Source organism: Mustelus asterias, unplaced genomic scaffold, assembly GCF_964213995.1.
Source record: "Mustelus asterias unplaced genomic scaffold, sMusAst1.hap1.1 HAP1_SCAFFOLD_396, whole genome shotgun sequence".
In the NCBI taxonomy this organism is placed as follows: domain Eukaryota; kingdom Metazoa; phylum Chordata; class Chondrichthyes; order Carcharhiniformes; family Triakidae; genus Mustelus; species Mustelus asterias.
Window position 1 is genome coordinate 192522 of NW_027590351.1, and position 17327 is coordinate 209848.

Genomic DNA, 17327 nt, shown 5'->3' on the forward strand with positions numbered 1-17327 from the left:
CGTTCCATGACAAAATTAAACCAAACACACCCACGCTTCGGTGTGCATGGCAAAATCTCAAATGTTGCGGAATTGACCAAACTCGGAAGCATTGTGACCTGTGGCGTATATTGTAGAATTTCAGCAGGACATCGGCAACTTGGTGGACTGGACGGACACCTGGCAGAAATAATTAAAATGCAAACAAGTGAGAAGTGATTTAGTGTGTGAAACTTCACTTCAGAAACCTCCTCACTGTCAGACAATTGCCCCAAAATATCCATTAGAACCCAGAATGAACAGTGAATCACAACTATTATCATATTGCATCAATCCTCAGGATTAGCAAAAAACAATTGATATTTATCAAAATATGGAAAATTGTACATTTAAAAAGCATAGGGACACACTGACACAGAGAGAGAGAGAGAGATGGACACCACAGCAATGTAGACTGATGTGATTTTAGATAGAGGAGCCATCTCTTGCTGATGTGACACTAAACATATCGATGTAAATTAGGAGTAACAAGAGAGAATCACAGAATCCTACAGTGCAGAAGGAGACCATTTGGCCCATCAAGCCTGCAACAACCACAATCCCTCACAGGCCCTATCCCCATAACCCCATGCATTTACCCGAGCTAGTCCCCCTGACACTAAGGGGAAATTTACCATGGCCAATCCACCTAACCTGCATATCTTTGGGCTGTGGGAGGAAACCCATGCAGTCACGGGGAGAATGTGCAAACTCCACACAGACAGTGACCCAAGGCTGGAATTGAACCCGAGTCCCTGGCACTGTAAGGCCGCAGTGCTAACCACTGTGCCACCGTGCCGACACTCATGTGGCCATTCAATCTCCCCACTTCCAGAGAACGGTGATGAAAGCTGATGAGTAGCGTGTGTGCATTCACATGTCCAAACATTCAAACAGTGGCCTGGCTTTAAGGAAATCTAATGGTCCTCTCATGTTTCAGAAATGAGCCAGACTCTCTCAGAGAAGCTGCTCTCACTTCATGTCCATGACCCCTGACCCCGGCTTTCAGCATTTCCACAGCTAACATCAGAATTATGGATAAGAATTCTGCTTTCCCTCCCTGCCCCGCTTCTCAAATTGAGGAATTCAGGATTTATACCTCAATGGTACGTACTGTTGGCAATGAATGCCGGGCGGCACGGTGGCACAGTGGTTAGCACTGCCGACTCCCAGCGACAGAGACCCAGGTTCGATTCCGGCCTTGGTGACTGACTGTGTAGAAATGTGAAATCTCCCCGTGTCTGTGTGGGTTTTCCCCGGGTCTCCAGGTTCCTCCCACACTGCAAAGATTTGGGGGTAAGGTGCATTGGCCATGCTAAATTACCTCTCAGTGTCAGGGGGACAAGCATGGTTGATACCTGGGGTTACAGAGATAGGATCTGGGTGGGATTGTTGTTGGAGCAGGCTGGATGGGCCGAATGGTCTGATTCTGCACTGTAGGGATTCTATGATTCAATAAATCTATCTGAAATTCCTACTCAACTTGCACACTGAGAGATCCTCCCAATAATTGTCTGTTTGATTTGTTGAATGCTTTCCCTTTCTGTCCAGGCAGTGTCTGCTGAGCTGCATTTTTGAAAATCTCAGCATGTTAGATGTGAAATATTGAAAGCATTGTGTTTGTTTATTCATTGTCAGTAATTTTAATCCCCAGAGAAACTCCTCCCTGTGGATTCCACTCCCACATAAATGTGAGGCTTCTTTCAACGCTCTCCCACACTGCCTCACTCGCCTCGAGTGCTGACTGGTTCACTCTCTGCTGCCAAAGTCGAAACATGCTTCGGGAATTCTCAATAACCATCCGTGTGCTATTCACAGTCTGGGAAGTGCAGAAGATATATTATCCCATCATCGCTGCTCTTGGCGTTCCCTGTAAGTGTCGCTGTTAACTCCATGCATCATGTTTCACTGTGGCATTTCTCCTCTGTACATCCAGATTCCTTTCACTCTCTCAGCTCATTGCTGGTCCTGGTAAGTAACACATGCTGAATTAGTGCTGTTGATGGTGAAGAAACATGAAGTATGAACTTATTGGAAAAGTTCCTGCTGGGCCGCATTTTAATCCAGATGCTCACAGACTCAGCTGATATTAGATAAACCCTCAATAAAATAACGAATGCTGTGTAAAAGTAATAATCATTGATCACTTAATCTCCAACAGTTATGTGCGCTCTTCCAGACAACCAGCAGTTATGGTAAACGTGTTGGATTGAGAGAGATTTTGTGAGTTAAATCGCAATTTGCCATGCTCAGTGTGTTCCATGTATCCGTCTCCAGGTGTCACACTGGAACACATCTGCCTAATTCTGTTTGTTACACAATCACCTCCTCACTTTGCCAGATGTCTCTTTCTGTTACTGAGTTGGCGTGGGCGTCTGTGTGTTCAGCATTTATTGTCCAATCGTTCTTGCTCTTGGGACGGTGCAGTAGAGGCACTTCTGCTGCTGTACTTTGTGATATAGGAACCCAAGCAATCCCAGACTCCACGGATTTTTACCCGGCAACCATGAAGGAACGGCAATATATTCCCAAGTCAGGACACGGAATAAAATTCTGATGCCTGCTTTACCAGAACACAGCAAGCTTTGATAGTTTAACACATCATTTGGACACAATGCCTGATGTAAAACTGCATGTTGCTATTAACTCAGATATGTTTTCAAGACTTTTTTTGCATTTCTAATTCTTTATTCTGCACACATTTTCAGATGTAGAGCAGCAATGTGACAGAATGGTGATAAATACGCAGACAAAGAGTTGAACATAGAATCCCGACAGTGCAGAAGGAGACCATCGAGTTTGCACCGACTCTCTGACAGAGCATCTTAGCCAGCCCCCTCCTTCTCCCCTTCACAACATTTAAGAAGCATTTAGAGGAACGCTGCAAACACCATTGCACACAACACGATGCAGGAAGTGCTGGAAAATGGGTCTGGAATTGTGCATGCATCATCACACAGGGCACTGCATCGAGAAGTAGCACATGTTTCACCTTACTGAGTTAGTGGAAAAGTGTAGCAAAATACTCTGTCATTTTTCACAGAGCAATTGGATAAGTTGTCCACGGATGTTGCCTCATGTGGAGGTTTCCATGTTCTTCTTCCAATAAGTAGAGACAACCCTGGTAATTATAGATCAGTGAGCCTCACTTCTGTTGTGGGCAAAGTTTTGGACAGGATTATAAGAGATAGGATTTATACTCATCTAGAAAGGAACAATTTGATTCGGGATAGTCAGCACGGTTTTGTGAAGGGTAGGTCGTGCCTCACAAACCTTCTTTGAGAAGGTGACCAAAGAGGTGGATGAGGGTAAAGCAGTTGATGTGGTGTATATGGATTTCAGTAAAGTGTTTGATAAGGTTCCCCATGGTAGGCTATTGCAGAAAATACAGAGGCATGGGATTGAGGGTGATTTTGCGGTTTGGATCAGGAATTGGCTAGCTGTAAGAAGACAGAGGGTGGTGGTTGATGGGAAATGTTCATCCTGGAGTTCAGTTACTAGTGGTGTACCGCAAGGATCTGTTTTGGGGCCACTACTGTTTGTCATTTTTGTAAATGACCTGGATAAGGGCGTAGAAGGATGGGTTAGTAAATAGCGGATGACACTAAAGTCGGTGGAGTTGCGGACAGTGCGGAAGGATGTTGCAGGTTACAGAGGGACATAGATAAGCTGCAGAGCTGGGCTGAGAGGTGGCAAATGGAACTTAATGCGGAAAAGCGTGAGGTGATTCAATTTGGAAGGAGTAACAAGAATACAGAGTACTGGGCTAATGGTAAGACACTTGGCAGTGTGGATGAGCAGAGAGATCTCGGTGTCCATGTGCATAGATCCCTGAAAGTTGGCACCCAGGTTGATAGGGTTGTTAAGAAGGCGTACGGTGTGTTAGCTTTTATTGGTAGAGGGATTGAGTTTCAGAGCCATGAGGTCATGTTGCAGCTGTACAAAACTCTGGTGCGGCCGCACTTGGAGTATTGCGTACAGTTCTGGTTGCTGCATTATAGGAAGGATGTGGAAGCATTGGAAAGGGTGCAGAGGAGATTTACCAGGAGGTTGCCTGGTATGGTGGGAAGGTCTTCTGAGGAAAGGCTGAGTGACTTGAGGTTGTTTCCGTTAGAGAGAAGAAGGTTAAGAAGTGACTTAATAGAGGCATACAAGATGATCAGAGGATTAGATAGGGTGGACAGTGAGAGCATTTTTCCTCAGATGGTGATGGCCAGCACGAGGGGACATAGCTTTAAATTGAGGGGTGATAGATATGGGACAGATGTCAGAGGTAGGCTCTTTACTCAGAGAGTAGTAAGAGCATGGAATGCCCTGCCTGCAACAGTCGTGGACTCGTCAATATTAAGGGCATTTAAAGGGTCATTGGATAAACATAAGGTTGATATTGGAATAGTGTAGGTTAGATGGGCTTTAGATTGGTTTCACAGGTCGGTGCAACATTGAGGGCCGAAGGGCCTGTAGTGCGCTGTAATGTTCCATGTTCTATGTTCTAATAATGCTAACTTTAATCTCCTCTGAACAATCCGCCTCGGCAAAGCTGTTCCCTGGACAAGCTCTGTCTCAATGGAGTGTGGTTGGGAAAGTTTGATGCCCCAGCGCTGAACTGGACTGTGAACCCGTATTGTTTCCACATTTGTGCACTTTCTTCTAACAATCGGTGAGCAGTGATCACACGAATATCCACGCCCCATATCTCCCTCCCAGGCAACCGCAGCCTGATATCTATTACAGTTAAAGCCCAATTCTGCACAGCTTTCAGTTCTTTCCAAGTTTGGGTGATTGTTGCTTTCACAAACAATAGCTTGTTATTTTCTACAAGATGGAGCAGCAATCCCCCATCTCAGGAATCACATTTCTCAAGGTTTGCAGCAGATTCTGAAAGACGTGCTGGTTAGGGTGCATTGGCCGTGCTAAATTCTCCCTCAGTGTACCCGAACAGGTGCCAAACTATGGCGACTAGGGGATTTTCACAGTAACTTCATTGCAGTGTAAATACAAGTGTATTTGTGACACTAATAAATACAATTTAACTTTAAAAACTTAGATTCTGTAACGATTAAAGACAGTTTGATCCTGTTCAGTTCTTCATTTCACAGTCCATTACTGCTTTTGCAAAGCCTGTCTCCAACAGGAGAAACTCTCTCAAAGAAAACACTCTAAATATATGGACTAATGAAAATTCTAATTTCAGACTGAACTCTCATTGAATACTGCTGCTTTTTCTTTTGCAAACTCCCTTACAGTGAACTTAGTGACGATTGTGATCCTATCTCAAGGACGATGTGGTCTCTCTAAATGTGTCGCTCGATACCTGGTGTCCATGGCAGCGGCAGATCTACTGGTTATTATAGTTGATGTGATACTCAGACAGATTCCCATTGCTTACGCCGCACACTTCCTTTTTGTATAGAACATTAAATTGTGTAATATACATGGCGTCCTGCTTTATGCAATAACTGACTGGTCAGTCTGGTACACAGTTGCTTTTACCTTTGATCGATTTGTGGCAATCTGTAGCCAGAAGCTGAAAGTAAAATATTGCACAGAGAGAACGGTGACTCCAGTTGTGGGAAGTGTGACGGTGCTGTTCTTATTGAAAAATACTTTCTGCTACTTGATTTTAACCAGTGAATATATACTGTTTAACGCGCCTTGGTTTTCTAACGTGTTAGACAGCTTTCTTCTTTCAAGGATATGGGGAGCAGTAGAAACAGTACATTATATTTTAACTCCATTTGTCCCTTTCTTGCTGATCCTGCTGCTCAATGCGCTGACTGTTAGACACATTCTGGTGTCGAGCGGGGCCCGGAGGAGACTCCGGCTCCACAGCAGTGGGAAGAATCCCAGTGATCCTGAAATCGAGAAGCGAAGAAAATCCATCATTTTACTCTTTGTCATCTCAGGAAATTTTATCTTGCTCTGGGTGATGTTTCTGGTGAATTCTATTTGCTTGCGAATGGCCATGATGCAAGATAATGCATCAATTAGCATTTCGGATGTCCTACAAGAAATCGGTTTCATGCTTCAGCTTTTGAGTTCTTGCACAAATACCTGCATTTATGCAGCAACTCAGAATAAATTCCGTAACGAATTGAAGTCTGTGCTGAAATATCCCATCACTCTCATCTTGAAATGTTGCTGGGGAAGCAAATAGAAATTAAAACATGTCCAGAGCAAAACATCCCGCCACCGATTGCTATTTCATTGTTAGCTTCAACAAATATGCAGCAATTTGACTTCATGCAAACAACTGGATAAATCATTCCAACCTTTAACATGTTAACAAAATAAGATAAACAAACAACTTTCCACCTGGATCAAATAATCTGCTTGTTCTTTCCATATTGTTATATTTTTTATTCATTTATGGGATGTGGGAGTTGCCGGCTGGACCCAGCGTTTATTGTCCATCCCTCACTGCCCCCCATTTCAGAGGGCATTTGAGAGTCACCCACACACAAAGAACAAACAAAGAACAAAGAACAGTACAGCACAGGAAACAGGCCCTTCGGCCCTCCAAGCCTGTGCCGCTCCTTGGTCCAACGAGACCAATCGTTTGTATCCCTCCATTCCCAGGCTGCTCATGTGACTATCCAGGTAAGTCTTAAACGATGTCAGCGTGCCTGCCTCCACCACCCTACTTGGCAGCGCATTCCAGGCCCCCACCACCCTCTGTGTAAAAAACGTCCCTCTGATGTCTGAGTTATACTTCGCCCCTCTCAGCTTGAGCCCGTGACCCCTCGTGATCGTCACCTCCGACCTGGGAAAAAGCTTCCCACTGTTCACCCTATCTATACCCCTCATAATCTTGTATACCTCTATTAGATCTCCCCTCATTCTCCGTCTTTCCAAGGAGAACAACCCCAGTCTACCCAATCTCTCCTCATAGCTAAGACCCTCCATACCAGGCAACATCCTGGTAAACCTTCTCTGCACTCTCTCCAATGCCTCCACGTCCTTCTGGTAGTGCGGCGACCAGAACTGGACGCAGTACTCCAAATGTGGCCTAACCAGCGTTCTATACAGCTGCATCATCAGACTCCAGCTTTTATACTCTATACCCCGTCCTATAAAGGCAAGCATACCATATGCCTTCTTCACCACCTTCTCCACCTGTGTTGCCACCTTCAAGGATTTGTGGACTTGCACACCTAGGTCCCTCTGTGTTTCTATACTCCTGATGACTCTGCCATTTATTGTATAACTCCTCCCTACATTATTTCTTCCAAAATGCATCACTTCGCATTTATCCGGATTAAATTCCATCTGCCACCTCTCCGCCCAATTTTCCAGCCTATCTATATCCTGCTGTATTGCCCGACAATGCTCTTCGCTATCCGCAATTCCAGCCATCTTCGTGTCATCCGCAAACTTGCTGATTACACCAGTTACACCTTCTTCCAAATCATTTATATATATCACAAATAGCAGAGGTCCTAGTACAGAGCCCTGCAGAACACCACTGGTCACAGACCTCCAGCCGGAAAAAGACCCTTCGACCACTACCCTCTGTCTCCTATGGCCAAGCCAGTTCGCCACCCATCTAGCCACTTCTCCTTGTATCCCATGAGCCTTAACCTTCTTAACCAACCTGCCATGTGGGACTTTGTCAAATGCCTTACTGAAATCCATATAGACGACATCCACGGCCCTTCCTTCATCAACCGTTTTTGTCACTTCCTCAAAAAACTCCACCAAATTTGTAAGGCACGACCTCCCTCTTACAAAACCATGCTGTCTGTCACACCTGTGGGTCTGGAGTCTCACGTAGGCCAGACCGGGTAAGGATGGCAGATTTCCTTCCCTAAAGGTCATTAGTGAACCAGATGGGTTTTTCCAACAATTGGCAATCATTTCATGGTCATTGTTAGACTTTTAATTCCAGATTTTTATTGAATTCAAATTTCACCAGCGGCCGTGGTGGGATTTGAACCTGGGTCTCTGGATTATAAATCTAGTGACGATACCATTGTGCCACCGCCTACCTCGGCATGTCCTTGTCGTAACATACCATGGAATAGACCCAGAGGTCTCAGCTAAAAACCATCCATGTGATAACTGAGCCACATTGAGGATTGGTGATTGTTGCATTGTGTCGATGCCATTTGTTCTCCAGATGGACAACTCCTCCAATGAATAGAGGGCAATCATTTCTTTTTGAATCAAGATTGACTTCACGGTATTGGCGATTGAAAAGTAACTTTATAATTTCACGCACACCCTGGGTGGGATTCTCCCAAACAGATTCTAAGAGCTGAATTTGTGTAAAAACTGGAGTAAATCCTGCTGCTTTTTTCAGGGGGAGTTTCAAAATGAATCTCCCGCACTCTGTGCATCACCAAGAGCCATAGCGCCAATCCCACTGAAAATCAGTGGACGGGGCCTATTCCCGCTGGAGAGGCCGGCAGCGTAGCACTGAGCGGGACACTGTGCCTGCTCCCATCATTCAGCGCCGAGATTGGCACATGCGCAATAGGCCCGCACTGCCGGCCTCCCGATCGCTGGCCAGCACGGCAACGCCACCCGCAATTGCTGGCCATGTGACCCCCCCTCCCCACCCCCCCCAACCCACCCGATTTCTGGCCTTCTGGACCCAGCCCTCCGGCCCAACCTACTCAATCGCTGGCCTTCCGGATGTGTCTGGGCCGGCCATGACCCAGACCCCACCACCCTCTCCCGCCCACCACACTCTCCTGGCCACCTCAATACTTCGATCTCCCCCCCTCCCCCCGACCCTCTGCAGTCTCGATCCCCCCACACTACCTGTTATCACGCTCCCAGCCCGGTCTTCCGATCGCATCCCTCCTCCGCAGCACCGAACCTCCCCAGCAGGACGACCCCTTCCCACTCCGATGGCCAGCCCCGTTCAGCCCTTCTCTCCCTCTGCTCGCGATCCCCATGCAGAGTGGCAGCGGAACCTCTCCATTTATCTGCCCCCCCCCACCCCCATGTGCCCTCTCCGTATGCGCCACCTCCCTCGGCCCCATACCCTTGGCACTGATCAATGTCCGGTGGGTTGTGCCAAGGTGAATCCTTGGCACATTGGGGGCGGTGTGTGGTGGATGGATGGTGGGTGGGTGGGGGGTTCAGGGGGTTGGGATGGGGGTGCGGATCATTGGATGGTGGCAGAGAGAGAGAAACGTTTTGTCCGATTATTCATCCCAGCTCCCCGGTGGAGGCCGTCCTCATGTGTGCGGAACTTGGCTATCAGTCTCTGCTCAGCGACTCTGCGTTGTCCTGTGTCGTGAAGGAGACCGCTTTCCCGAAGATCAGAGGCTGAATGACCGTGACTGCTGAAGTGCTCCCCCACAGGAAGCGAACAGTCTTGCCTGGTGGATTGTTGAGCGGTGTTCATTCATCCGTTGTCGTAGCGTCTGCATGGTCTCCCCAATGTACCATGCCTTGGGACATCCTTTCTTGCAGCGTATCAGGTAGACAATGTTGGCCGAGTTGCAAGAGTAGGTACCGTGTACCTGGTGGATCGTTTTCTCAAGTGAGATGATGGCATTCGTGTCGATGATCCGGCACGTCTTGCAGAGGTTACTGTGGCAGGGTTGTGTGGTGTCATGGTCACTGTTCTCCTGAAGGCTGGGTAGTTTGCTGCGGACAATGGTCTGTTTGAGGTTGTGCGATTGTTTGAAAGCAAGAAGTGGCCTTGGCGAGATGTTCGTCTTCATCAATGACATGTTGAAGGCTCCGGAGAAGATGTCGTAGCTTCTCCACTCCGGGGAAGTACTGGACGACTAAGGATACTCTGTCCACCGTGTCCCGTGTTTGTTTACTGAGGAGGTCGGTGCAGTTTTTCGCTGTGACGTGACACACGACAACGCAGAGTCACTGAGCAGAAACTGAGAGCCAAGTTCCGCACACTTGAGGACGGCCTCAACCGGGATCTTGGGTTCATGTCACATTATCTGTAACCCCCACAACTTGCCTTGGCTTGCAAAATCTCACTAACTGTCCTGTCTGGAGACAATACACATTGGGACTAGCTTAGTAGTAACAACTGGGCGGCATGGACAAGTTGTGCCAAAGGGCCTGTTTCCATGCTGTAAACCTCTATGACTCTATCTCTTTAACCTGTGTTTAACGCTCTCTCCACTCACATTGTCTGTACCTTTAAGACTTGATTACCTGTAAAGACTCACATTCCAACCATTATTTTGTAAATTGAGTTTGTGTCTGTATATGCCCTGTTTGTGAACAGAATTCCCACTTACCTGACAAAGGGGCAGCGCTCCGAAAGCGAGTAGGTTTTGCTACCAAATAAACCTGTTGGACTTTAACCTGGTGTTGTGAGACTTCTTACAGTGTTTACCCCAGTCCAACGCCGGCATCTCCACATCATCAAATGATAAAGGCAAGTGTCCCATATGCCTTTTTCACCACCCTACTAACATGCCCTTCCGCTTTCAGAGATCATTCCGATGGACAGTGGCAACCCGACACCATCCTTGGTGCCAAGCGTCACTTCAATGGGTTGCCACTGTCCATCAGTCAGAACATTGAATACAGGAGTTGGGACGTCTTGTTGAAGTTGTACAAGACATTGGTAAGGCCATACTTGGAACATTGTGTACAGTTCTGGTCACCCTATTATAGAAAGGATATTATTAAACTAGAAGGTGTGCAGAAAAGATTTACTAGGATGCTACCAGGACTTGATGGTTTGGGTGATAAGGAGAGGCTGGACAGACTGGAACATTTTTCTCTGGAGCGTAGGAGGCTGAGGGGGTGATCTTATAGAGGTCTATAAAATAATGAGAGGCACAGATCAGCGAGATAGTCAATATCTTTTCCACACTGTCTGTGTGGAGTTTGCACATTCTCCTCGTGTCTGCGTGGGTTTCCTCCGGGTGCTCCGGTTTCCTCCCACAGTCCAAAGATGTGCGGGTTAGGTTGATTGGCCAGGTTAAAAAAAAAAAAAATTGCCCCTTAGAGTCCTGGGATGCGTAGGTTAGGGGGGTTAGTGGGTAAAATATGTGGGGGTAGGGCCTGGGTGGGATTGTGGTCGGTGCAGACTCGATGGGCCGAATGGCCTCCTTCTGCACTGTAGGGTTTCTATGATTTCTATGAAAGGTAGGGGAGTCTAAAACTAGAGGGCATAGGTTTAAAGTGAGAGGGGAGAGATGAAAAAGTGTCCAGAGGGGCAATGTTTTCACACAGAGGGCGGTGAGTGTCTGGAACAAGCTGCCAGAGGTCGTAGTTGAGGCGGGTACAATTTTGTTTTTTAAAAAGCATTTAGATAGCTACATGGGTAAAATGGGTATAGAGGGATCTGGGCCAAATGCGGGCAATTGGGACTAGCTTAGGGGTTTAAAAAAAAAGGGCGGCATGGACAAGTTGGGCCGAACGGCCTGTTCCCATGCTGCAAACCTCTATGACTCTATGACCTGCACTGGCGGGGTGGGAAACCTTTGCAAAGCCGGGTGATTGGGTCCTGGGCTCGCTAAATAGATACTGAGCAGCTTCTGCATATTGTAATCAGCCTCACGTCCCGGTTGTTGGAATTATGTCACATTATCAGTAACCCCCACAGCATGCCTCCTGGACTTGCGGGTTATCCTGTCTGGAGACAATACACATCTCTTTAACCTGTGCTTAATGCTCCCTCCACCCACATTGTCTATATCTTTAAGATCTGGTTGGCTGTAGGGATTCGCATTCTAGCGTTCCGCTGTTCGGACGGAATTCCACACCGTCCCAAAGCCTATGCCCCCCCTCCCGGGTCAGGTGCCCCACAGCATGAGCCGCGTCACGGAAATATCCTCCGTGCCTTTTTCCACGTCACCGAGGCGTTTCCTGTACGGGCTGCTGCTGCACACCTTCCACTATCGCATCCTCACCTGTCGCCCGGATACACCTTGGCGGCCTTGTTGCCGCCGGGCGGTGGAGGTCCCCAGTACAGGTCCCTCTACGGAGGGATCTCCCCCAATTACATGGGGGACCTGGAGTGGAGGGTGATGCATGCAGCAGTTCCGCACAACCGTAGGATTCACTGGTTCACGGGCTCCAAAGACTGCCCCTTCTGTGGCCTTGTGCAGTCCATGGACCATGTCGACATTTTGTGTCTCAGGTTGCACTTCCATTTTGTTTTCCTGAAGAACCTTTTATTGATGTTTTGTTTGCACTTCAGTCCCACGCTCCTGGTCTCCGGGCACCTGGTGCGGAGAGGGGCGGGTCAGGGTGGCGACCTCCTCGTGAACCTGCTCCTGGGCCTGGCGAAATGCGCCATTTACAGGTCCAGGCAGCGGGCGATCGAGGGGGCCGTCCATCCTGACTGTCTGCCCCTCTACCGCGGCTATGTTCACGGCCAGGTGTCCACGAGCGCAGTTGACACCTTCCGCACCCATTGGTCACCGCAGGAGTTGGGGTGCTTTATCGATCCGAGTAATCACATTATGATTTGATGTTTTAAGTTTCCTTTGTATTTTGATTTTGTTCGGGCTGTTCCCCCTCCTTTTGGGGAGCTGCCCCTTTTACATTATCCCTGAGTTAATTTGAGTTGGTTTATTTGTTTGGCCCTAAAAGAGGCTCACTGTTTGGAACACGGTCGCCTCGCGACGCAGCTCTCCCTCGTCAGAGTAGCGCCTCTCATGCGAGAGCCGCTGCTCAGGAATCCGCTCCTGCAGCCGGATAACTTCAGGTGGCTGGCGGAGAGGGGGGCTGTGGACGCCGGGGTGACCAGGATTGGGGACGTGCTGGATGGCGGAGGAGCGGGCTGGATGAGCCCCCGTGTGCTGGCTGAGCGCGCGGAGGTGGCCGTCCGGCGCACGGCCAAAGCCATCCAACACCTTAAGACGGTTGTTCTCAGCCCCGAGTGCACACGCGGTCTCGAGGTGGCGCAGATGTGCGGTGGGATCCCACCTGAGCGTTCCCCTGCTCGGACGGAATTCCACATTGGCCCAAAGCCTATGCCGCCCCTCCCGGGTCAGGTGCCCCACAGCATGAGCCGCGTCACGGAAATGTCCTCCGTGCCTTTTTCTACCGCGCGGAGGTGTTTCCTGTACGGGCTGTTGCTGCACACCTTCCACTACCGCATCCTCGCCTTTCGCCCGGATACACCTTGGTGGGACTTGTTGCCGCCGGGCGGCGGAGGTCCCCAGTGGAGGTCCCTCTACAGAGGGATCTCCCCCAATTACGTCGGGGACCTGGGGTGGAGGGTGATGCATGCAGCAGTTCCGCACAACCGTAGGATTCACTGGTTCACGGGCTCCCAAGACTGCCCTTTCCGTGGCCTCGTGGAGTCCGTGGACCATGTCTACGTTCTGTGTTTTAGGCTGCACACCCTTTTTGGTTTCCTCAAACACCTTTTACTGATGTTTTGTTTGCACTTCAGTCCCACGCTCCTGATCTACGGGCACCTGGTGCGGAGAGGGGCGGGTCGGGATGCCGACCTCCTCGTGAACCTGCTCCTGGGCCTGGCGAGACGCGCCATCAATAGGTCCAGGCAGCGGGCGATCGACGGGGCCGTCCATCCCGACTGTCTGCCCCTCTACCGCGGCTACATTCGCGGCCAGATGTCCCTGGAGAGGGAGCATGCGGTGTCCACGGGCGCGGTTGACGCCTTCCGCGACCGCTGGGCGCCGCAGGGGCTGGGGTGTATTATCGACCCCGATAATCACCTTTTGGTTTGACGTTTTAAGTTTCCTTTCGACTTTGATTTTGGTTCGGGCTGTTCCCCCCTTCCTTTTGGGGAGCCGCCCCTTTTACTTTGTCCCTAAGTTAATTTGAGTTCGTTTACTTGATTGGTGCCGAAAAAGCTACTTGATTGGTATCGAAACAAAAAAAAGAAATGCCTGAAAGAGGGAGGAGGGGGTGGGGGGGGGGGGGGTTGTGGGTGCTGGGTAATTGGTTCAATTGTTGTTATTGATTCTGGAATAATTGCTGTCAGCTGAGTGTGGGCTGTGTGTATAAAAGGTGTCGCTTGGTGCCTGAAGGGATGGTTCAGTTGTTTGGGATGATGGGGGATTTTGGAGTGAGGAGTTTCTTCCCAGTGCTGGTGTTAGTTGGAGCTGTTTGTTGCTCTGATACTTGGCAACAGTTTCCAGGCCACAGGTTTCCATGGATAATAGTCAAAGCCACCCCTAGGCCTCAGACATTCCCTCCTCCTGGGCCTCCCTTTGATTCCCATTTCTGAGGGTCAAGGTGTGTCTCCAGTGCAGAGTGTGAGGGTGCAGTGTGGAGAGGACAAGCTGCTGCTCAGGGTCCAGCTGGATTTATTTGGAACCAGGCACCTGGTTAAAGCTGCTGATCTGACCCTGGGGACAGCAGGTTGTCGGCCAACCAGGATCTACTCTCAGAACCACACTGTCCTCTTTGACTATGGACTCCATGAGTGTGGCAGCAGATTGCAGGTAATGTGAATCCTCAAACTCTGCCTCTGAGCTGGGGCTGTAGGTTGTTCCCCACTCTTCACTCCAACACTGGGTGAGATGTCATTGATATTGAGGAGATAGCTGTCTCCTGCTTTATAAACCCCAAACTAGCTTTCTATTCAGGATTGTACTTCACTTTCACTGGTCTGAGTCTCCAACCCCATTGTCTGGAAGCTTCTCTTTGCTTCCTCCAAGCTTTTCCTCTTGAGGATTTTCAGTTTGATTTCCCCTCATTCAGATCAACTCCACTGAGGGTTGGGTTTCAGTCCTGTTTAATCCAATTTTGGGATGAGTCTGAATGTAATGGGAATTGAGATGGATTGGACTAAAGAGGGACTCCACACTTCCCACTTTCCCAGTCATTGGAATAAATGGGGCCCTGATTACAAACTGTTTCCCGGCTCCAAATTACTGACAACTTGTGGCTCCTTTTCCTGTTAACTGAAGCTTTTATTGAATCACTTCCCTGTTAATTGATTCTGGTCTTGTGCTAAAGATCTCTCCTTGCAGCAAGGGCTGAGGTTGCATAGCAACACTGCTAACCAGATGAGGCCCTTCTGCCTGTTCCCCAGTCATTATGATCAGGACTGAGCTTCCCACAGCCTCCATGTTCCTGTCCTCACAACATGATTCCCTCAATGGCCAGAAATATATCCCTCTGTCCTGAATATCCTCAGTGAGTGACCATTTCCCAGCTCTCTGGGGCTGGAGAGAATTCCAAAGATTCATCAGCTGCTGAATGAAGAAATTCCTCATCACATAAATCCTAAATGACTGACCCCCTGCCCTGAGATGACCTCCCCGCTTACAGAATCTCCAGCTTGGGGGAAGCAGCCTCTTCACACTGACCCTGTCAATCCCCCTGAAGAATTGTTTTAATGGGATGAGTTCATTGTTAACCCCAGTGTAGAACATTCTCATTTCAGATCAGTTCTTCATTCCTTGAGCTGCTGTCTTTCAGATGACTGGAGATTTCCTGATCTACAGCACCCACCTGAGCCACAGCCCAGAGTATCATGGATCTGTTATTGTGAGAACCAATGGAGCGATCGTTCCCATTGAGTGTCATTATTTTAGGTGAGAATCTTTACTCGATTGTCAAGATCTCCAGCTGCTAGTGACCTCTGACCTTGTCCTAAAATGCCTGCACTCTTTCCAGGAAGGGCAATGTGAGCAGTAACCCCATCAAGCCCACCTGGATCCCATTCAGCTCCACCAGGTCTGGAGAAGGGCATCTGTCATTCTCACTGCGCCTAATGAATGGTATGTGATGGGTGGATGGGGAGTGATTTCCTGTCCTCATTCACTGGGAGTTACACCCACTGTCTCCAACCCTTGTCCTCTCGTCCTTCAGGTGACTGGCTTACAGAGCGCACTTCGACTGTCTACTACCTGGGTGAGCTCATTCACATTGAGGCCTCTGTTTCAATGAGCAACCACATGGCCCTGAAGCTCTACATTGACCGCTGTGTAGCTACATTGAGGCCAGACAAGGACTCCAGCCCGAGATACAGCATCATTGACTACAATGGGTAAGGAGCTCTCTGCTTTCTCCAGCTGCTCCCATCTCAATGGCTTCTCTGGATTCACTTCATGTCCTTTTTTCCATCTTTCTTCAGCTGCCTCCTGGACAGCAAAGCTGAGGACTCCTTTTCAACCTTTGTGTTGCCAGGAGACGAGCAGGAGCCGGACAAGCTCCGCTTTGACCTGGATGCCTTCCGTTTCTTTGGAGATGAGCGTTCCTTGGTAAGAGGAAGCTGATCATTGGGGTCTCCATGTTGGGAGGGAGTCACTAAATAACCACTTGTGTTGAATGTGTCCCTCAGATTTTCATCACCTGTCACCTGAAAGTTGTTCCAGTGGATCAGAGATTCCAGGAACAAAGCTTGTACTTTGCAGAAGTTGCAGAATGTGTAAGTTCCCCCTCTCTCCCTCAGGGATGTGTTTGTGTGGAGAAGTGATGCACAACCTGGTTGACTGATTTCTCTTGTTTAGCTGGGCCCCATTGGAGGAATCGAGCTTTGACATTTGTGCCTGTTGCCATGTGGGGAAATGTGGGGCCACAAGGGATTTGGGATTTGGATCCAGAGGAAGGAGAGATCTTGTAGCTGAAGCTGGTAGGACATTGATCCTCTAGATGTGGGAGCTTCCCCCTTTCCCCTCTCTAACTGGAATGGTTGATATTGCAGAGAGTGAAGCTGGATTGAAGTGGGAGGCTGAGGCCTCACTTGGACCCCTGCTCATTCTGGATACTGATGGGACCAACCTGGCAACAGCCTCCCTGAATGAGGCTGAGGGAAGGATACAGGAGAGGTCTCCAGGGGGTGAGTTGGCTGGCTGCTGGTTTCCATTTCCCCCTCAGTGTTAGCTTCAGTAACCATTGGTTTCTCATTGCTTTGTAGGTGTGGAGTCTGAGGTGGTCCTGATTGTGACCCTGACTGTGACAGCTGTCTCTCTGATCTCTGCTTCATTGATCACCTTGTTCCTGTACAGGAAACACAAACAAACTCTGTTCAACCAGTCATCAAATGATCAATAAAGACCTGTGCTTGTTTCCAGTGTCTGGGAGCTGATTGGTCAATGCATCCTCCATGTTAGTTCGATGGCTTCATTGAACTAATGGCTGGGGTGAGCCAATCCCAGCCCAGAACTGGGCCTGCTGAATGATTGGTTTACTGACGGTTGAGAGAGAAACACTAACTCTCTGGATTTGATGGGGCTGCTGCTGGTTTTCTGTCTGTTTCAGAGCCCAGTGTGGGGGAGGGGGTGTGATCAGGTCTGGGGATGTCCTTGTGGGGCTGAGCCTGGCTGCTGTGGCTGTTTCCTGGGGCTGCCTCCTTCTCTCCCATGGTGATGTTCACCCCCTGGAGAGGGTTAGTTCACTAAAGCAGCTGTCCTCCCTGGCTGCCTAACTCTGCATCACTTTCA

The 17327-nt window shown here is 48.9% G+C and overlaps 1 protein-coding gene across 1 annotated transcript; it reads left to right on the forward strand.

Moving 5' to 3' along the window:
- Window positions 1–1861: 1861 nt before the first annotated feature.
- LOC144486558 (zona pellucida sperm-binding protein 3-like) lies at window positions 1862–16938 on the forward strand. Its single transcript, XM_078204614.1, has 8 exons — window positions 1862–1890; window positions 15361–15476; window positions 15559–15662; window positions 15754–15931; window positions 16019–16145; window positions 16226–16287; window positions 16395–16516; window positions 16802–16938. The coding sequence occupies exons 2-8, from the start codon at window positions 15361–15363 to the stop codon at window positions 16936–16938; spliced, it is 846 nt and encodes a 281-aa protein (XP_078060740.1). The 5' UTR covers window positions 1862–1890.
- The last annotated feature ends 389 nt before the right edge of the window (window positions 16939–17327 follow it).